This window comes from Triplophysa dalaica, chromosome 3 (assembly GCF_015846415.1).
Source record: "Triplophysa dalaica isolate WHDGS20190420 chromosome 3, ASM1584641v1, whole genome shotgun sequence".
Classification (NCBI taxonomy): domain Eukaryota; kingdom Metazoa; phylum Chordata; class Actinopteri; order Cypriniformes; family Nemacheilidae; genus Triplophysa; species Triplophysa dalaica.
The window spans coordinates 25254897-25273501 of NC_079544.1; the positions used below are offsets into that span (position 1 = coordinate 25254897).

The 18605-nt window shown below is 41.8% G+C and overlaps 1 protein-coding gene across 1 annotated transcript; it reads left to right on the forward strand.

The window, feature by feature from the left end:
- The first annotated feature begins 1924 nt into the window (after positions 1-1924).
- Positions 1925-17486, forward strand: cplx4c (complexin 4c). The gene is made up of 3 exons (XM_056744214.1): positions 1925-2085; positions 15434-15521; positions 17262-17486. Exons 1-3 carry the CDS (start codon positions 1925-1927, stop codon positions 17484-17486), a joined length of 474 nt encoding a protein of 157 aa, XP_056600192.1.
- Positions 17487-18605: the final 1119 nt, after the last annotated feature.

The following is an 18605-nucleotide window of genomic DNA, read 5'->3' on the forward strand; positions in this document are numbered from 1 at the left end:
AGGCTCAACCCTCTTTCCACTGCAGCTCTGTAATTGGTGGAGACAGGTTTTCTGCTACTCTCTGATTGGCTCAGGTTCTTTGAATGATGTCATCTGTTTAAAACACAGGAGGGTTGTACATCACCGTCTGTAGGGTTGTGGGGTGCGTTTGCACACATTTGCAGTGTATTTGGGCCAGAGACTTGCATATGCATTGTTTATATTACATAACAGTTGGTCACGTCAACCATATTTTTTGCATTATACTGGTTGTACAAACTAAAATGTAATAATCACAGCTCTTAGAATATTATTTATGCCACATACCTTCTCAAATCATATTCCTTCAGTAACATATTGTTGCACAAGATGGCGATAGAGTTTGAATAAACCACATCATCCAACATGAAACAGTAAGGATCTAAATCCTATCTTCAGACCATAAAAAACAAGCGAATCTGAGCAGTTGGTGACTTTGCAAAAAACAGACACACAAAAATGATAGTCAATTCTTAGGAAAATAGTCACAGACTTTACTTAATCACATCTGTGTCTGAAAGAAACAAATGAAACATAAACCAGACTGCAAATGGCAGAACATTGTATTGTCATTGTGTCAGCAAGTGAATGTGTTCCAACCCCAGGGAAAAAATATTTATAATACAAACCTTGTCATGCACTTTCAAAACGCCAAAGTATCAAATGCAACTTTTCAAAAGGGGAGCTTTTATAGGGTAAAACAACCATAGTAGTAAATGAAGAGAGAGAAGAATAAGTTAGGAACAACATATTGGTCTTTGGCTCAGGAGAGATGAGGTCTAATTTAAGAACAGATGAACAGAAGGGGGTCTTAATCTGCCTCACCCTTGAGATCTTTCTCTATGTGTGAGATTATGATGCACTCTGCGTCTCCACCTATGTAATACCAAATACTCACCATGTGTTCGGTTACGAAGATCTGTGGGACAGCAAGTTCCAACATATGACATTCTTACTGCAAACCTGAAAATAAATGGAAGTTAAGATTGAGAAAAATGTGAATAAAAAAGAAACCATGAATTGAATGATATATACTTAAAAGTCTGCAATGTTTCCAGCTAATTGCATTAAAGCAATGCATGTGTTTATGCAGCTAAGCAAAATGTGTTAGTTTGAAGTATGCATATTTATTTATTATTATATTATATTTATTTTATATTATATATTTATATATATACTTATATTTATTTTTATTTTTAAATATGGATGCTTAAAGTATGTGTGACGGAACGAACCACACCTGCTCCAGGCGGGCTTCGGTTCTGCACGGGAGTCGGGCGCTCTAGCGAGGAGGCTAAAGACCGCAGTCTCTAGCGTCTGTCGCTAGAGAGTCCTTGAGGCAGAGGAGTGAGGTTTACATACTTGCTCAGCACTTCACTGGCTTGACTCTGTTACATATGCATATTTATTTATTATTATAAAATGTTCATTAGGGGTATGTTTACATAATATGTGTACACAGAAATATATTAGGCTTTGTAAACACAGACTTTTATTCTGCATGCGATTTATTTCATTTATTCATTTGACAGCTCTAATATTTATTTTAAGTAGATGTATATGAAAATGACAATAAAGCTCAATTGAACATAAAAATATTTAAATATTGGTCTTAATATTGTGTCCTTGAAAAGTCTGAGTGTATTTATAATGAGATAAGCTCTTGAGCTCTTTTCATCATCTAATACATCCACACCTATAGCTTCACACCTTCATCTCAATCAGAGGGTCCAAATCCATCTCTGCTGTTGTCGTCCCTCCATCTTTTCTCCAACAAGAGGCCAAATTAGTCTTCACAACTGCTTTTATGTTTTGGTAAGGTCACGTTTGGAAGGTTAAAAAGAAGTGAAAGCACGTTTGGTCTACCAGACAGTTCATCTGTTCAACACCTCCAAGGTTCGAGATCATGGCGTTCCTCCTTCAGCAGATGGTTGGGGATAAACTGAAGAACATGACCGGTGGAAAAGATGATGTAGAGGATAAAACGGGAGGCAAAGAGACTGCGGCGTCTAAAGGAATGAGCAGAGAAGAGTTTGAGGAGTACCAGAAAGAACTCATTGAGGAAAAGTGAGTACATCTCTAGCAGATGACATCACTATAGTCACATGACACAAACTTTTTACAGAGACTGTATGTCTGTTACATAGTAGCTCAATTGAGTTGCTTTTCCTTAAAAAAAATCTCAAATGTTGCTGTTTCACAGCTCGGGAGATTTGATGGAGTTCGCAGTTTTGTTTCATTTCAAGATCAACTTAGTCTCAATTATTTCTCCTAAAATTGCTCAAGAGTAATACATGATGAATCAAACGAGAGTGTGATTTTTGAAACACATGAAGAGTATGAAGGTATGAAATTAATTTGTAGAGGTCAAACAATCTGGATTTGAGTAAATTTGATGAGAAATGTTTACGTTCTTATTGAGATTCTTTATCTAAAATACTCATGTCACTTTAGCAAGCATTTCCATTTGCTCTCTATTTTAATCTCATTAATGTCTCGGATAAATATTGCAGATATTAAAGAGATCTGTCATTTCTAATGGGTGTGCATAAAGAAAGGTTTATGTGAAAGTCCTTTAAAAAAAATTGGAATGAACGGAATTGAATACGTTTATAAGAAGATGCTGTGATATACATTGGACAATTAATGTACATGAGTATCACCTGGATGTGAACATTACAGTGGTTTTCTAAACAAATAAATATTAAATCCTGTACAGTAATTCAGTCGCACGTACCGAATTTGTGACTGGTTTTTGGTTCCGAATTTCACTTAAAATTGATAATGTACTAAATCATGTGCTGATGTAAACTGTATGTATGCATAAATATTTCTTGAACTTTACAAAAAAAGCTAAAAAGCTATATACAGTTGAAAGAAAAAGTATGTGAACCCTTTGGGTTCACTTGGATTTCTTCATAAATTGATCATAAAATGTGCTCTGATCTTCATCTAAGTCACAACAATAGAGAAACATAGTCTGCTTAAACTAATACCGCACAAACATTATACGTTTTCATGTTTTTATTTTTAACACAACATGTAAACATTCATAGTGCAGGGTGGAAAAAATATGTGAAACCCTAGGCTAATGACTTCTCCAAGAGCTAATTGGAGCCAGGAGTCAGCCAACCTGGGGTCCAATCAATGTGATGAGATTGGATGTGTTGATCAAAGCTGGCCTGTCCAATAATGAACGATGCAACAGGACAACGACCCACAGGATAGAAGTAAATCAACAACAGAATGGCTTCAACAGAAGAAAATACGCCTTCTGGAGTGGCCCAGTCAGAGTCCTGACCTCAACCCGATTGAGATGCTGTGGCATGACCTCAAGAGAGCGATTCACACCAGACATCCCAAGAATATTGCTGAAATGAAACACTTTTGCAAAGAGGAATGGTCCAAAATTTCTCCTGACCGTTGTGCAGGTCTGATCTGCAACTATAGGAAACGTTTGGTTGAGGTTATTGCTGCCAAAGGAGGGTCAACCAGTTATTAAACCCAAAGGTTCACATACTTTTTCCACCCTGCACTATGAATGTTTACATGTTGTGTTCAATAAAAACATGAAAACGTATAATGTTTGTGCGGTATTAGTTTAAGCAGACTGTGTTTCTCTATTGTTGTGACTTAGATGAAGATCAGAACAAATTTTGTGACCAATTTATGAAGAAATCCAAGTCAGCCCAAAGGGTTCACATACTTTTTCTTTCAACTGTATTTAATATACTTCATGTATATAATGCCACAAAATAAAACAAGGTTCTGTCTATAAGGTTAACTGTGGTTTTCATTGACCTGTAAGTTAACTTAAATATTAAAAAAAACATGAACACAAACCAGCACATGATTTCATCACATTTGTAAACACTTGACTAAGAGAAGGATGATAATAATCTCACATATGGCTTCTTTACTGGAGACATTGCAAAACACTGTTCTTTCCATAATACCGTTTAGAAACAACAAGAATATTAAACCACCATTCCTATACCTGAAATATACAGAGAAACGTAATTCTACAAAGCCCTCATATCAGTCATCTAAGAGGAATGAAAATAAGGCCCTGGCCAAAGATTTCACATAAACAAAGGTCAGTAAATAATATGAATGATAAAAACTTTCAGACTTGTTTTGACTCTGTATTTTTAAGTGTAATGCTACACAGAAATATCGGTAACACTTTATAATAACTGCACGCTATGAATCATTAGTTAAGCATCAGTACATAGTTAATTAATCATTTATGAAGCATTGGCCCCACATTACTAGACATAAGTAAGCAGTTTATAAATACAGCTATAAGTGCTTTGTTCTTGATTTATAAGCATGTGTATAATATGCTTAATAATAAAATTTTCATACTTTATTAAGGATGAATTCATCATCTCTAAATTAAGGATTACATTACTTACAAACCAGTTAGTTAGGAGTTGTCAGTGGTTCATGAGATCATTTAGAAAGTGTAAGTAAATGATTAATAAACTCTTTGAATGCACATTTATACACCTTATTATTCTGACATATAGTAACAGTTACTTAATTTGTTAATAAATGATTTTTTAACACACATTCCTGCTGTAATTCATGATTAATTAAGGTAGTTATAAAACATTTACTAGTTGTTAGAGAACTATTTTTTGTAAGCTCATCTAAAGTGAGGACTATGTATGCCTTGTAAAGCATTTACAAATGAGAGCTGCATATCACTTCACAGTTATAATTTTTCTGGAGGTGTGCAGGAATTCTTTTTTTTCAGAAGTTTATTTTTCATTTTATATCAATTCATTTAATGTTCATTAATATGTAAAGTTGTACAGTTTAATTTATTTTGCATCTTGAAATAAATATTTCTATGTTCTGTATCCCTCTGTGTTTTGTTTTTCCTATTTCTGTTAAGAAGATAACTGAGCCTTTAACTCATTTGTAATCGTAATCCTCACTTTAGATGAGCTCACAAAAAATAGTTCTCTAACAACTGGTAAATGTTTTATAACTACCTTAATTAATCATGAATTACAGCAGGAACGTGTGTTAAAAAATATTTTATTAACAAATTAAGTAAATGTTACTATGTGTCTGAATAATAAGATGTATAAATGTGCATTCAAAGAGTTTATTAATCATCTACTTACACTTTCTTAATGATCTCATGAACCACTGACAACTCCTAACTATGGTTTGTAGTAATGTAATCCTTAATTTAGAAATGATGAATTCATCCTTAATAAAGTATGAAAATTTGATTATTAAGCATATTATACACATGCTTATAAATCAAGAACAAAGCATTTATAGCTGTATTTATAAACTGCTTACTAATGTCTATTAATGCGGGGCCAATGCTTCATAAATGATTAATTAACTATGTACTGATGCTTAACTAATGATTCATAGCGTACAGTGATTATAAAGTGTTACCGAAATATCTCCATTGTTAAAAAAAGGATAAATTAATACTCAAAGTGTACATATAATTAACACTATCGAACTGTGAGAGATAATCTGACCTTTTTTAACACTGGCGATTTTGCTATGTAGGATTAATGAAGAGGCTGTGAAGGATCCATCAGGATATCTGCACAGGATCAAGAGTTTTAAAGAGAGGGAAACTCTTCCGTGTTAAAGCCACAGTGACGTCTAGGAAAACAGACTACACACACTGTTGTGATGTTTCGTTATCTCTTTACATAACACAAGAGAGTGTTGAAATCAGAACTGGGTCACAAGAGTCTAAAGCAGGTTAAATGGTTAAAGGTTTAAAAGGCTTAAAGCATAAAAAAATATGTGTAATATCGCTTTAAATAGTTTTAAATACCTTTTTGTTTAATTTAATTGCATTTTTTGTTTCCTATTTTTCTGAGCCAAAAATATATATCATACAGTTTTCCCTGATTTACAGAAGACATCCACTGAAATGTCATTCAGTGCAACAATCGTATCAGGCAACTAAAGCAGTTTCAAATGATCTCCAAATCCCGCGGATTATCCACGGTTTATATTACATCCATCACTGAAATGACGTGAAGAAACAAACTCAACTAAACTCCGTGGTCTTCGACCGTGGTCTTCTAAACGAACGCCGTGGTCTTCACGTCCACGCAACCGGAGACAGCAAATGTGTTGGCACAAGAGTTACAAGCCCTGCTGCTTAAAGGGGGCATAGAACGTGTTCCCCAACCAGACAGAGAATTAGGCTACTAAAGCTGGTATATTTTTGTTCCCAAAAGGGATGGGGGATTGCGTCCGAAGACGCACATGTTCAGAATGTTGACAATCAAGATGATTATGTCTTACATTCAGTCCCACGACTGGTTCGTGAAGAAAAATCTGAAAGATGCATACTTTCATGAAGAGATCCTGCCACAACACAGGAAATTCCTGAGGTTCGCTTTCGGGGGCGAAGCTTACCAATATCGGGTTCTTCCATTCGGCCTTGCCTTGTCACCCCGCACATACACAAAATGCACCCTGCAACTCCAGGGCATCCGCATTTGAATTACATAGACGACTGGCTGAATTTTAGCTCATTCTTGCGAGTTAGTGGGATGTCGTCCTATCTCAGCTCTCGGGTTAAGACTCAACGCCACAAAGAGCATTCTCTCCCCTACGTAAAATGTATTTAGGGATAATTTGGGACTCGACCACGATGCAGGCACAACCGCCTCCTGCACGTGTCGAATCCATCCTGAGCACCCTGAGAAGCATCAGGCTGGGCCAGAAAGCTACTCATCACTTTCTAGGTCTCTAGGTCTAGATGGCGGCGGCTTCCACGGTGATACCTCTGGGACGCCTGCACAAGAGACAGTTTCAGTTGTGGCTCAAAGCCAGGGGTTTTTATTCAAGGGCCAACCCCCAGAGGCAGACAAGGGTGACGCGGCAGGGACTTCTCACCCTTACTATTTGGTACAGACCTCGGTTTCTGACTTTAGGTCCCACTCTCGGTCCGTGTTGTCATCGCAAGGTGCTAACGACAGATGCATCCCTTATGGGTTGGGGTGTGGTCTTAAATGACTGTCCAGTCCAAGGGATCTGGAGAGGTCATCTTCTCGATTGGCACATCAATTGCCTCGAAATGATGGCTGTATATCTGGCCCTGAAATACTTCCTCCGGTAGTTACGAGGCTACCATGTCCTAGTGTAGGGGGACAACCCTTCAGTAGTCTTGTACATAAATCAACAGGGCAGGCTGCGGTCGCCCCACCTGAACAAACTGGCCCAGCAAATCCTGCCCTGGGAAGAGGGCAAATTCTTGTCCCTCAGAGCGATTCACGTCCCGGGGCATAGGAATGAGGGAGCAGATTTGCTGTCCAGACAAGCTGTGACAAACGGGGAATGGAAACTCCACCCCGAAATAGTCAAATCCGGAAAGATTTTATGAAGCGGATATGGAGCTCTTTGCTACGCAGGAGACGGCACTATGTCCCCTCTACTTCTCTGACTCATCCAGCTCCCCTGGGTCTGGAAGCGATGGCCAATACGTGGCCCAGACTGCGTCTTTACGCATTTCCTCCGATAGCTCTGCTCCCTGGAGTCCTGGCAAAGGTCTGTCAACAGGGCTCGCACCTCTTATTGATGACTCCCCGTTGGCAAACCAGAATCTGGTTCTCAGACCTAGTATCCGTCCTTGAGGACTCGCCATGGGCGATCCCAGACAGGAGACACGTATTGTCTCAGGCGAAGGGGACAGTGTTTCATCCCCATCCTGAGCTCTGGACCCTCAATGCCTGGCCCCTGAAGGGCACCAGCTGAGAAATGTCGAGCTTCCGCCTGATGTAGTAGAGACTATTCTAAATGCTAGGCCTCCCTCCACTAGAAGGAGCTACGCCCTAACATGGAGCGATGTTTACAGATGGTGCATGGCACACCATGCAGACCGAATTACTGCCAGATCGTTTCAGTGTTGGAGTTTCTGCAAGATAAACTGTCCTCAGGGACAAGCCCCGGTACTCAAGGTTTATGTGGCCGCCATTTCGGCCTGCCACGCCCTTATTGAGGGGGTTTCTGTGGGAAACACCCTTTAGTCGCCCGCTTTATTTGTGGACAGAGGCGGCTCATGCCTCCTTCTAGACGGACAGTTCCTCCATGGGACATAGCGACAGTGCTCGGGGGTCTAGTTAGCGCCTCCTTCAAACCTATGGAGTCAGCGCCTGTCATGTTTCTGACCTTTAAAATGCTTTTTCTAATGGCAATCACCTCTCTTAAGAGAATCTGAGATTTGCAGGCGCTCTCGACCTCGCCGTCCTGTTTAAATTTTCCCCCGGGGATGGTCAAAGCTATTCTGCATCCTCACCCGAGTTTTTTGCCTAAATTTCCATTCTCCACCGTGCATCCGGTTATTCTTGAGGCCTCTTGCCCTCCGCCGTTCACGACATCGGAGCAGGAACGATTACACATACTGTGTCCAGTACGTGCTCTTCAGACGTACGTCCACCGCACTAGCCAGTGGGGTAAATCAAAGCAACTTTTTATATGCTATGGGGGCCGCAACAAAGGGGCGGCTGCAGCCAAGCAAACAATATCACATTGGGTGAGGGATGCTATTGCTCTGGCCTATGAGGCGCGCGGTCAAGCTTCACCTTTAGGAGTCAGAGCTCATTCCACAAGGGGGGTTTCATATTCTATGGCCTTAGCAAGAGGTGTCCCCTTGCAGCAAGTGTGTGATGCGGCTGGCTAGTCCTCTCCTTACACATTTGTTAGATTTTATAGTCTGGATGGCCATGCCACTCCCGGCTCACGTGTCCTGGACTCTACATCCCAGAGTCACACAACCTTGGGGGGTCCAGACACTTCCAGTGCGGCGGCGTTGGTATTCTCATTACAGTCTTTGTTCGAACAGTCTTTGTTCGACCGGTTGTGAAGCACGTGTGTCAAACACGGCAAAAATTATTTTGGCTTTATATAACCTCAGGAGGTGACGTGGCTAATTACACCTGCACCTGCCGGTTATAAATATGCGTGAATGCGGACGCGTCATCAGGTTCTTTTGTCTTCAAGGACCGCTTTGTGTGTGCGTGTGTTGTGAGGGAGAAGTCTCCCTCTTTGTTGTTTTCAAAATCTTTAATATAAAAAAGATATAACCAAGATTCTTACACTAGTGACCAAGCACTCTCGGAGTTACTTAGCCTAGTGTAAAAATAAGGAAAATAAAACCATGACTGACTCGGATCGAAGATGTGTTCCTCCCTGTGAGAGGATCCTCTCCGATTTCGATAAGCATGACTTTTGCTTTGAATGCTTGGGGGTTGACCGAGACCGAAGCACCTCTTCCTCACCCTGTGGTTCGCGTTTTGTTTTTGCTGAGGCACGGGAGACGGATACGTCCGCTTCTCTCGTACATTCGCCGAACCGCGGCGTCCTCGCGTCCGCTTCTGAAGCGTGCCCCGGCACTTCTTCTGAGCCGGCGGAGGACGAGGTTTCCCTTGTTTCTGCGGGGCTAGATAGCTCCGCCTCGGGCCGTTCCTCTCGCGATATTAAAGCGGCTGAGGATCTACTCGGGGCGTTAACCAAGGCAGTCGACAGGTTAAAGCTCGGCTGGCCGTGGGAACAAGAGGCTCCCAAGAGTTCAAAGCTCAACGACAGATATCTGCCGGTTGGCTGGAGGGATGAGCCCCAAAATCGTGCTCTCTCATTCTTTGAGGATCTTCACGACGAGCTGTCTTGCTCATGGCAGAAACCTCATTCCTCCCGTGTTTTTGTGCCATCAACATTGATTTATTCGACCGTCGCTGGCGCAGGGACACGGGGATACACTGCGATGCCCAGGGAGGAAGAGACGCTGGCTAGCTATCTCTCCCCTGGGACATCGTCGTCCCTGGAAAAGCCTTCTCTTCCCACCAAGCCTTGCAGAGTCTCATCTGCGCAGGTGGGAAAGGCTTTTCAGGCAGCGGGTCAGGCTGGTGCTGCCCTGCACACCATGGCGGTTTTGCAGGCGTACCAGGCTGACCTACTGGATGATGTCAGCACTGGCGGGTTGATTGACGAAACAGCGTTTTCAGAGGGATTCAGGGACAGGGAAAGAGCCTTCCTCCTTGATGCCCCGATCTCGCCTTCCGGACTGTTCGGTGGTGTGGTTAATACCGTAGTCACCGGGTTCCGGGAAGCGAGACGTCACGAGGAGGGATTGTCAAATATCTACCCCGCAGTGCCCAAGTGTCTGGAGTGTCTGCCACCCACTCCGGACCAGTTCCCCAGTCCCAACCAGGCACACAGTCTCGGGTGGGTCCAGTCTACCTGAGGCATGAGGTCCTCAGGCAGAGTGTGGCTAGTCGCGCCCCCCCCCTCGCAGAGGCAGGGGAGCGGCCCACCGTGCCCCTCAGGCCACATCGGGAGGGTCGGACCTGAGGTGCCTCATCTCTTCTAAGAAGAGATCCTAAGATGTGTGCCCGGGACTCTGGGGGTGTGCCCCCCCGAGGAGGGGTTCTTGAAATTCCAAGAGTAATTGGAGGCTCCCCTTCGGCACCGTCAAAGGGCCGCTTTGCAATCTCCGCCGCCACCGGGCGTTTCGGGGATTAGCGGGCTCAAAAAGAATGCTAGATGTTTGGTTGTCTGCTGCCATATCTCAGGCCGCCATACATCTGGCATCCCCCCCAATGAGAAGTGCCAGAATTGATACCCCTTTCGGAGGAAAGCTGGCAGCGTGGAAACCACTGCCAGGTATCTCTCCATGGGTTGAAAGAACTGTAGACCAGGGCTACAGGATAAAATTTGCATATCGCCCTCCGCGAACGGCGTGGTCTTCACGTCCATGCAACCGGAGCGAACAAATCTGTTGGCACAAGAATTACAAACTCTGCTGGTTAAAGGGGCCACAGAATGTGTTCCCCTACTAGACAGAATTAGGCTACTAAAGCTGGTATATTTTAGTTCCCAAAAAGGGATGGGGGATTGCGTCCGAAGACGCACATGTTCAAAATGTTGACAATCAAGATGATTATGTCTTACATTCAGTCCCACGACTGGTTCGTGAAGAACGATCTGAAAGATGCATACTTTCATAAAGAGATCCTGCCACAACACAGGAAATTCCTGAGGTTCGCTTTCGGGAGCGAAGCTTACCAATATCGGGTTCTTCCATTCGGCCTTGCCTTGTCACCCCGCACATACACAAAATGCACCCTGCAACTCCAGGGCATCCGCATTTGAATTACATAGACGACTGGCTGAATTTTAGCTCAGTCTTGCGAGTTAGCGCTTCGACATCAGGATGTCGTCCTATCTCATCTCAAAACTCTCGGGTTAAGACTCAACGCCACAAAGAGCGTTCTCTCCCCTACGTAAAATACAATTTATTTATTTAATATGGGACTTGACCGCGATGCAGGCACAACTGTCTCCTGCACGTGTTGAATCCATCCTGAGCACCCCGAGAAGCATCAGGCTAGGCCAGAAAGCTACTCATCACTTTCAAAGAGTTTTAGGTCTCATGGTGGCGTCTTCCACAGTGATACCTCTGGGATGAATCCACAAGAGACCGTTTCAGTTGTGGCTCAAATCCAGGGGATTTTATTCAAGGGCCAACCCCCAGAGGCAGACAAGGGTGATGCGCCAGGGGCTTCTCACCCTTACTATGTGGTACAGACCTCGGTTTCTGACTTTAGGTCCCACTCTCGGTCCGTGTTGTCATCGCAAGGTGCTAACGACAGACGCCTCCCTTATCGGTTGGGGTGTGGTCTTAAATGACTGTCCAGTCCAAGGGATCTGGAGAGGTCATCTTCTCGATTGGCACATCAATTGCCTCGAAATGATGGCTGTATTTCTGGCCCTGAAATACTTCCTCCGGTAGTTACGAGGCTACCATGTCCTAGTGTAGGGGGACAACCCTTCAGTAGTCTTGTACATAAATCAACAGGGCAGGCTGCGGTCGCCCCACCTGAACAAACTGGCCCAGCAAATCCTGCCCTGGGAAGAGGGCAAATTCTTGTCCCTCAGAGCGATTCACGTCCCGGAGCATAGGAATGAGGGAACAGATTTGCTGTCCAGACAAGCTGTGACAAACGGGGAATGGAAACTCCACCCCGAAATAGTCAAATCCGGAAAGATTTTATGAAGCGGATATGGAGCTCTTTGCTAAGCAGGAGACGGCACTATGTCCCCTCTACTTCTCTGACTCATCCAGCTCCCCTGGGTCTGGACGCGATGGCCAATACGTGGCCCAGACTGCGTCTTTACGCATTTCCTCCGATAGCTCTGCTCCCTGGAGTCCTGGCAAAGGTCTGTCAACAGGGCTCGCAGCCTCTTATTGATGGCTCCCCGTTGGCCAACCAGAATCTGGTTCTCAGACCAAGTATCCCTCCTCGATGACTCGCCATGGCGATCCCAGTCAGGAGACACTATTGTCTCAGGCGAAGGGGACAGTGTTTCATCCCCATCCTGAGCTCTGGACCCTCAATGCCTGGCCCCTGAAGGGCACCAGCTGAGAAATGTCGAGCTTCCGCCTGATGTAGTAGAGACTATTCTAAATGCTAGGCCTCCCTCCACTAGAAGGAGCTACGCCCTAACATGGAGCGATGTTTACAGATGGTGCATGGCACACCATGCAGACCGAATTACTGCCAGATCGTTTCAGTGTTGCCCCTGGGATTGTCAAAGCTATTCTGCATCCTCACCCGAGTTATTTACCTAAAGTTCCGTTCTCCACCGTGCATCCGGTTATTCTTGAGGCCTTTTGCCCTCCGCCGTTCACAACGTCGGAGCAGAAACAATTACACCTACTGTGTCCAGTACGTGCTCTTCAGACTTACGTCCACCGCACTAGCTAGTGGCGTAAATCAGAGCAACTTTTTATATGCTATAGGGGGCCGCAACAAAGGGGCGGCTGCAACCAAGCAAACAATATTACATTGGGTGAGGGATACTATTGCTCTATCCTATGAGGCACGCAGTCAAGCTTCACCTCTAGGAGTCAGAGCTCATTCCACAAAGGGGGTTTCATCTTCTATGGCCTTAGCAAGAGGTGTCCCCTTGCAGCAAGTGTGTGATGCGGCGGGCTGGTCCTCTCCGCACACATTTGTTAGATTTTATAGTCTGGATGTCCATGCCTGGATCACATGTTCTGGAGTCTACATCCCAGAGTCGTATCTGAGACCTCCTCTCGGATTGTGCACACACGTCACACAACCTGGGGGGTCCAGACACTTCCAGTGTGGCGGCGTTGGTATTCTCGTTCCCATAGCGTTTGAAACGCAGCATCGAGTGTAGCTTTTGATAGGGAACGTCTCGGGTTACTTGGCTGTAACCCTGTTCCCTGAGAAAGCGGGAACGAGATGCTGCGCCTCAATGCCGCACTGTAGGCATGCCCGGACGTCCTTTCAGACAAAGTTGGAACCTGATGACGCGTCTGCATTCACGCGTATTTATAGCCGGCAGGTGCAGGTGTAATTAGCCACGTCACCTGCCGAGGTTATATAAAGCCAAAATCATTTTTGCCGTGTTTGACAGACGTGCTTCACAGACGTGCTCGTTCCCGCTTTCTCAGAGAACAGGGTTACAGCCAAGTAACCCGAGACGAATCCTTTGTTTCATGTGGGGAGATGTTAGCTGACCTTGATTGTTAATCCCTTGCACCCGTTTCCTCTTGGTTTCTCTCCCTATAAAGAGTCCTCTTGTTTCATTGTCCTGTGCTGGTTCGTTGTATGTAGCCGTCGATGTACCTGTGTATCATATCTTGCTCTGTGTATACCATACCTTGTTCCTGTTTACCCCTTGTCAAAGTAAGTGTTAGTTCAGTGTCATATCCAGTGTTTGTTTTGTTAGTTTTAGTTAGTGAGTCTCCTTGTATACATTATTATTTACCCTGTCTTGTTTTTCCCCATTGTGGGTTTTGTTTTGCCTGTTTTTGTAGTGTTCTTTATTGTTAATAAATCCCTGTTACCCCTACCTACCGTCTCGTGCTTGCCTGCAATTGGGTTCTCTTCTCCCCTGTCTATATCGTGACACAATTGTGTTTCCGTTTAAATTAAGATTTAGCTTGTTTTAAGCAAAAACACTTTTAGGTGTTTTTTCAGAAAACAAGACATAATTTCTTATGTCATTTCACTTGTCTAGTAAATGTATTTTGATTTAATAATATTTAGATCTTTGAACTGGAAACAAGACAAAAATAATAAGTAAGAAAAGCATTTTTTGAAGTGATCATGTTTGCTTATTCACAGACACTGTGACTGTGGTACAACAACAGCTTACCTTCTGTGTCTTTCACAGTAGGCGTCTCTGGCATGATACAACTGTTTGCTCTGTTTCTTACACTAAATACAATTTTAAACATTTAATTCTGTTACCACAAATATCATTAATTACCTCAGGGCATTTTTCAGGGCTCTTCGTTACTAGTTCTTCTGAACGACAATCCTACCTGCCCATTCTGGTATATTGGGCTCATGACTGGAGCTTGGTAATGTTACTGGGCCTGGTTCTTCATCACTGTTATCAGCAAACTGGACTAGAGGCGGCTGCTGCTGAAGAGCTACAAGAAAAAATTTGATACATGAACGGTGGTTTGCAGACAACTTTGTTTTGCACAGCCGCTAGCATCTTGCAGTTCTCCTATTCCTAACTACCTTAACGTTAGTTTACCGGCCGCCTCGTCGTCTTCATTTGTTTTGAGAAAAAATGTGGTCAGCTTAGAACATTTGGCTGCGTCAGTTTCCAGAGCTTTCTTTCTTATTCTGGCCTTTTCAGCGCCGCCTTTGCGCTGTCTGTTATCCATTTTATTTCTGACGTTTTTTATTTTGAGCAATTTGCAATGCCGCTGTCGGGGGCGGGGCCAGGGAGTCAAAGAAAATCACGTCATCATTGACCTGCAGGCTGCACTCTGAGTGGGGCTGCGAAAAAATATTTAATAAAAAAGAGTGTGGCTGCTGTGAGTGCAGGCAGCCTAAGGACTGCAGCATCCACATTTCAACCGTGCCATGACAACACCGGCCAAAAAACAGACCGGCCCACCGGGAATTCTCCCGGTGCTCCCGATTAGCCAATCCGGGGCTGGTTACAGCCAAGTAACCCGAGACATTTTTCATGTTCGAAGAAAACGTTCCGAAACCTATATATGAACTTTGGGGGAGTGTATCGATCCGAGAAATACTATATGAACTCAATTTTTTACAAGTTGACCATGTCAAGCATGAGACGTTTAAAATTGTAAAGAAGTCAGAATGCATGAAACACTGTTGCATCCCCCCTTTATCCTTCTTAGGCTCTGTCCTGCTGTCACATTCATATAGTATATGACCTGTTTAAATATTCTTAAAAAAATAACAATACAATTTCTGTGTATGATCGAGAAATGCAATAAATCACGTATGTAATGCAAAAGATGAAAGGAAATAATTGAATCATATCAAATACAACCCACTTCAACAGGAGGACTTTGTTAAATGATTCGTTCTGAATGTGTTTCATGTTTTGTCTTCAGGATAGAGAGAGACAAGGAGTTTGCCACAAAAAAAGCAGAGAGAGCAAACCTGCGAGTTCAGTTACGGGACAAATACAGACTACCACAGGTAACACAGATGAGGTTTTCTCTAAAATAAGATGAAATAAAACCACTGATGTATGTGACCCTGGACAACAAAACCAGTCTAAAGGGTCAATAAAAAAATCTGAATAAATAAGCTATATGTCTCCAACCGTTTTGACCAGATTTGTGATATTTTATTAATCTTAACGTTACATTATGTAAACATTTTTGACCCAGTGAAAACCCTGGCTACCATGAGTCATTATCTATTTCATTATTAGATAACAAGCATCAAAGATTCAATTCAAACATTAATTTCACTAAGATTTGAATCTTTAAAATGCCATTATTCAGTCAATATTGAAGATATTGTTATTATATCTTCATAGAATATTCGGTTTGATGATATTATGTAGAAAACTGTTAAAAGACTTTTGCTGGGTTTTCACAAGCAGGTTTTCACATTTTATAATGAACAACGTTCTAATTGGGAAATTATTAGAAGTAGTTCTGGTATGAATGGCATGGAAAGGTTAATTTAGTAAGTAAATTTGTTGTTTGTATGTTGTCAGTAGTTTTATTTTTTACAATAATAAATTACAATAAAATCAATATACAATACATATCAAAATATAAAATAAATGGCCTAATAAAAGATCATATCTTATAACTGGGTTAAATTGAATATTTATTTATTTTCTAAAAACATACTGTCGCCAGAGGTGTAAAGACCTGAAAACCATACTAAAGTAAAAGTACAGAAACATTGCAACGAAAAATTACTCCATTACACCAATTCCAAGGAAAGTCTTAGAGTATCTGATTTTAACAGTACTCGAGGATTTTACTCATACTGAATGTAGGCTCAAAGAAGCACTCATCCTCAACACTTAAGAGAAATGTCAGTGAAAAACAAGAGACAGTTGATTCTTGAGGAGAGCAATCGTATTTATTTTCTTAAATCATAATAAGACTGAACACCTCAAAATTGCAACTTCCACTCGTCTTCACATAATGAAGGCATGTTGACAAGTTTTAGTAAATTAGGGCAAAATCCACAAGATTATAGTACCTTCAATGCCCTGTAAATGACAATATTAATTCTTCAAGCAAAAATAATCTGCTGCAAATAAAGATGGTGCCATGCATAACGTAAATTGTAATTGCATTAGTCATTACAAATGTAGTGGAGTAAAGAGTACATATACTTGTTCAAAAATATAGACAAGTAGAGAGTAAACTACTAATAAGAGCTAATATCTTTAATACCCAGTACAACTACAAAGTAGCCAAAAAGACACAAAAAGTACAGTAACTAATTACATTTACTTCAACACTTCCACCTCAGACTGACATGACAGAGGAGAATATATCGGTTAAAGTCGTTATTTTGCTTTGTTTTTCGCACATAAAGTATTGTATGAAAGTATTTGGTTTCTTTGTGTTCATCTGAACAAAAACATTTATACAGATTTGGAACAACTAGAGCAAGTAACTTTCATTTTTGGGTGAATTGTCCCTTTAAATTTAGATATGAATCGCAGCTCTGCATTCTGTTTCAATTTCTGAACTCAATTCATGTTCAACTTATTAATGTAGTTTGAAAAAAACACACGACAGACAACCCTGACTGTATATTATCTAGATCGATAAAAATCTCACATGTGTACGGTCTGAACAGCACAAAATAAATCTCTGAAAAAGACTACATCAAGGGACAGAACAATTATTCAAATCTGTTCGTTTTCCAATCCACTTTTGACACAACACTGTTTGGAAACAGAGTGCCCAAGACGATGCCACCATCCAGATGTCCGGAGATGACCTGGACCTGCCCGAGGAGCTGGCAAAGATGGTGGAGGAAGATGAGGAAGAGGAAGAGATCAACGATTCCTTTCTAGGCAAACTCCAAAATATGGACGTGGACTTTGACGCAATCAAGGCCAAAGCTCAGAATACAATGAGTGAGGTGAAACAGACAGCAGAAGAGAAATGTGTCACCATGTAAACTCCAACACAAACTCTGATTTGACTGTGTATGACAGATGATGATTTAAAGACACGCAGTGTATTTATATCGATCTGAAAAGCTTTTGTAGCACACGGCAGGATTTAGCCAAGTAGGACGTGATCCCTGACCAACTTTGTTTTGTATTGGACTCAACATCCCATTAAAGGATTGTGCAAAATTAATTCATACAATGATGTCACACGTAAAGTCTCTCTTTCAACCTTATATAAATAACAGAAGACACTAAAGTTACATTTTCCTCAAGACATTCACATTCTGCATGCAGAAGACGTTTCAATTGGACAAATTATTTAATGGCTGGGAAATAGTGTACAGCGTTTTTTATAGATGCACAACATACTTTGTATTTAGTGTCTCCTTTCTTGCTTTATTCACCTCAACTGGAAAAAATGGCTTCCTCCTATTTTGTTATATTGTCATATTGGTGTTAATAAGCTGTTATATAAAATATTTGCTATCTGTATATTAAAATTTAAATTGTGAAATAAACCATAATATTGCTATAATATATCCATTATCAGCTTGTCCAGAATGCTTTTTCGTTTCTTTTTAATTGTATTACTTCTTAAATATGTGTAATTGACAACCAAGATACGAGGCTGACTTTACTCATACAGTAATTGTTACCTGATATGTTAATGTTTCTCTAAATCTGATCTCACGGAATTTCGTAACTGTTTTACGGGGTGGCTAATTCGTATGATTTTATACGTTGAGAATCATACAAATACATACGATCCTAGAAAAAAGCAATACTTAAGCCCCGCCCCTAAATCCAACATTTAACAGGCGCAAAAACAAATCATACCAAAATGTAGGAATGAGATCATACGAATTAGGCAAAATTAGCCATCTCGTAAAATAGTTGTCTTTGCCATGAGATTGTTTTGGTTTCTCCACAGGTGGTAACATCACTTTCTTTCATGGGATGTGATGGATTTACTCTTAGGATGAAGTGTGTGCACTAGTGTGTGTATGGAAGGATGCTGTAGGCGTTGTAAATTAGCACATAAAGATTAAGCAGTAGATTAAAGCTACAGCATGTCCAAAGCATGTCAGTGTCTCTGCGGGATTTAACGTCATCAACAGCCTAAA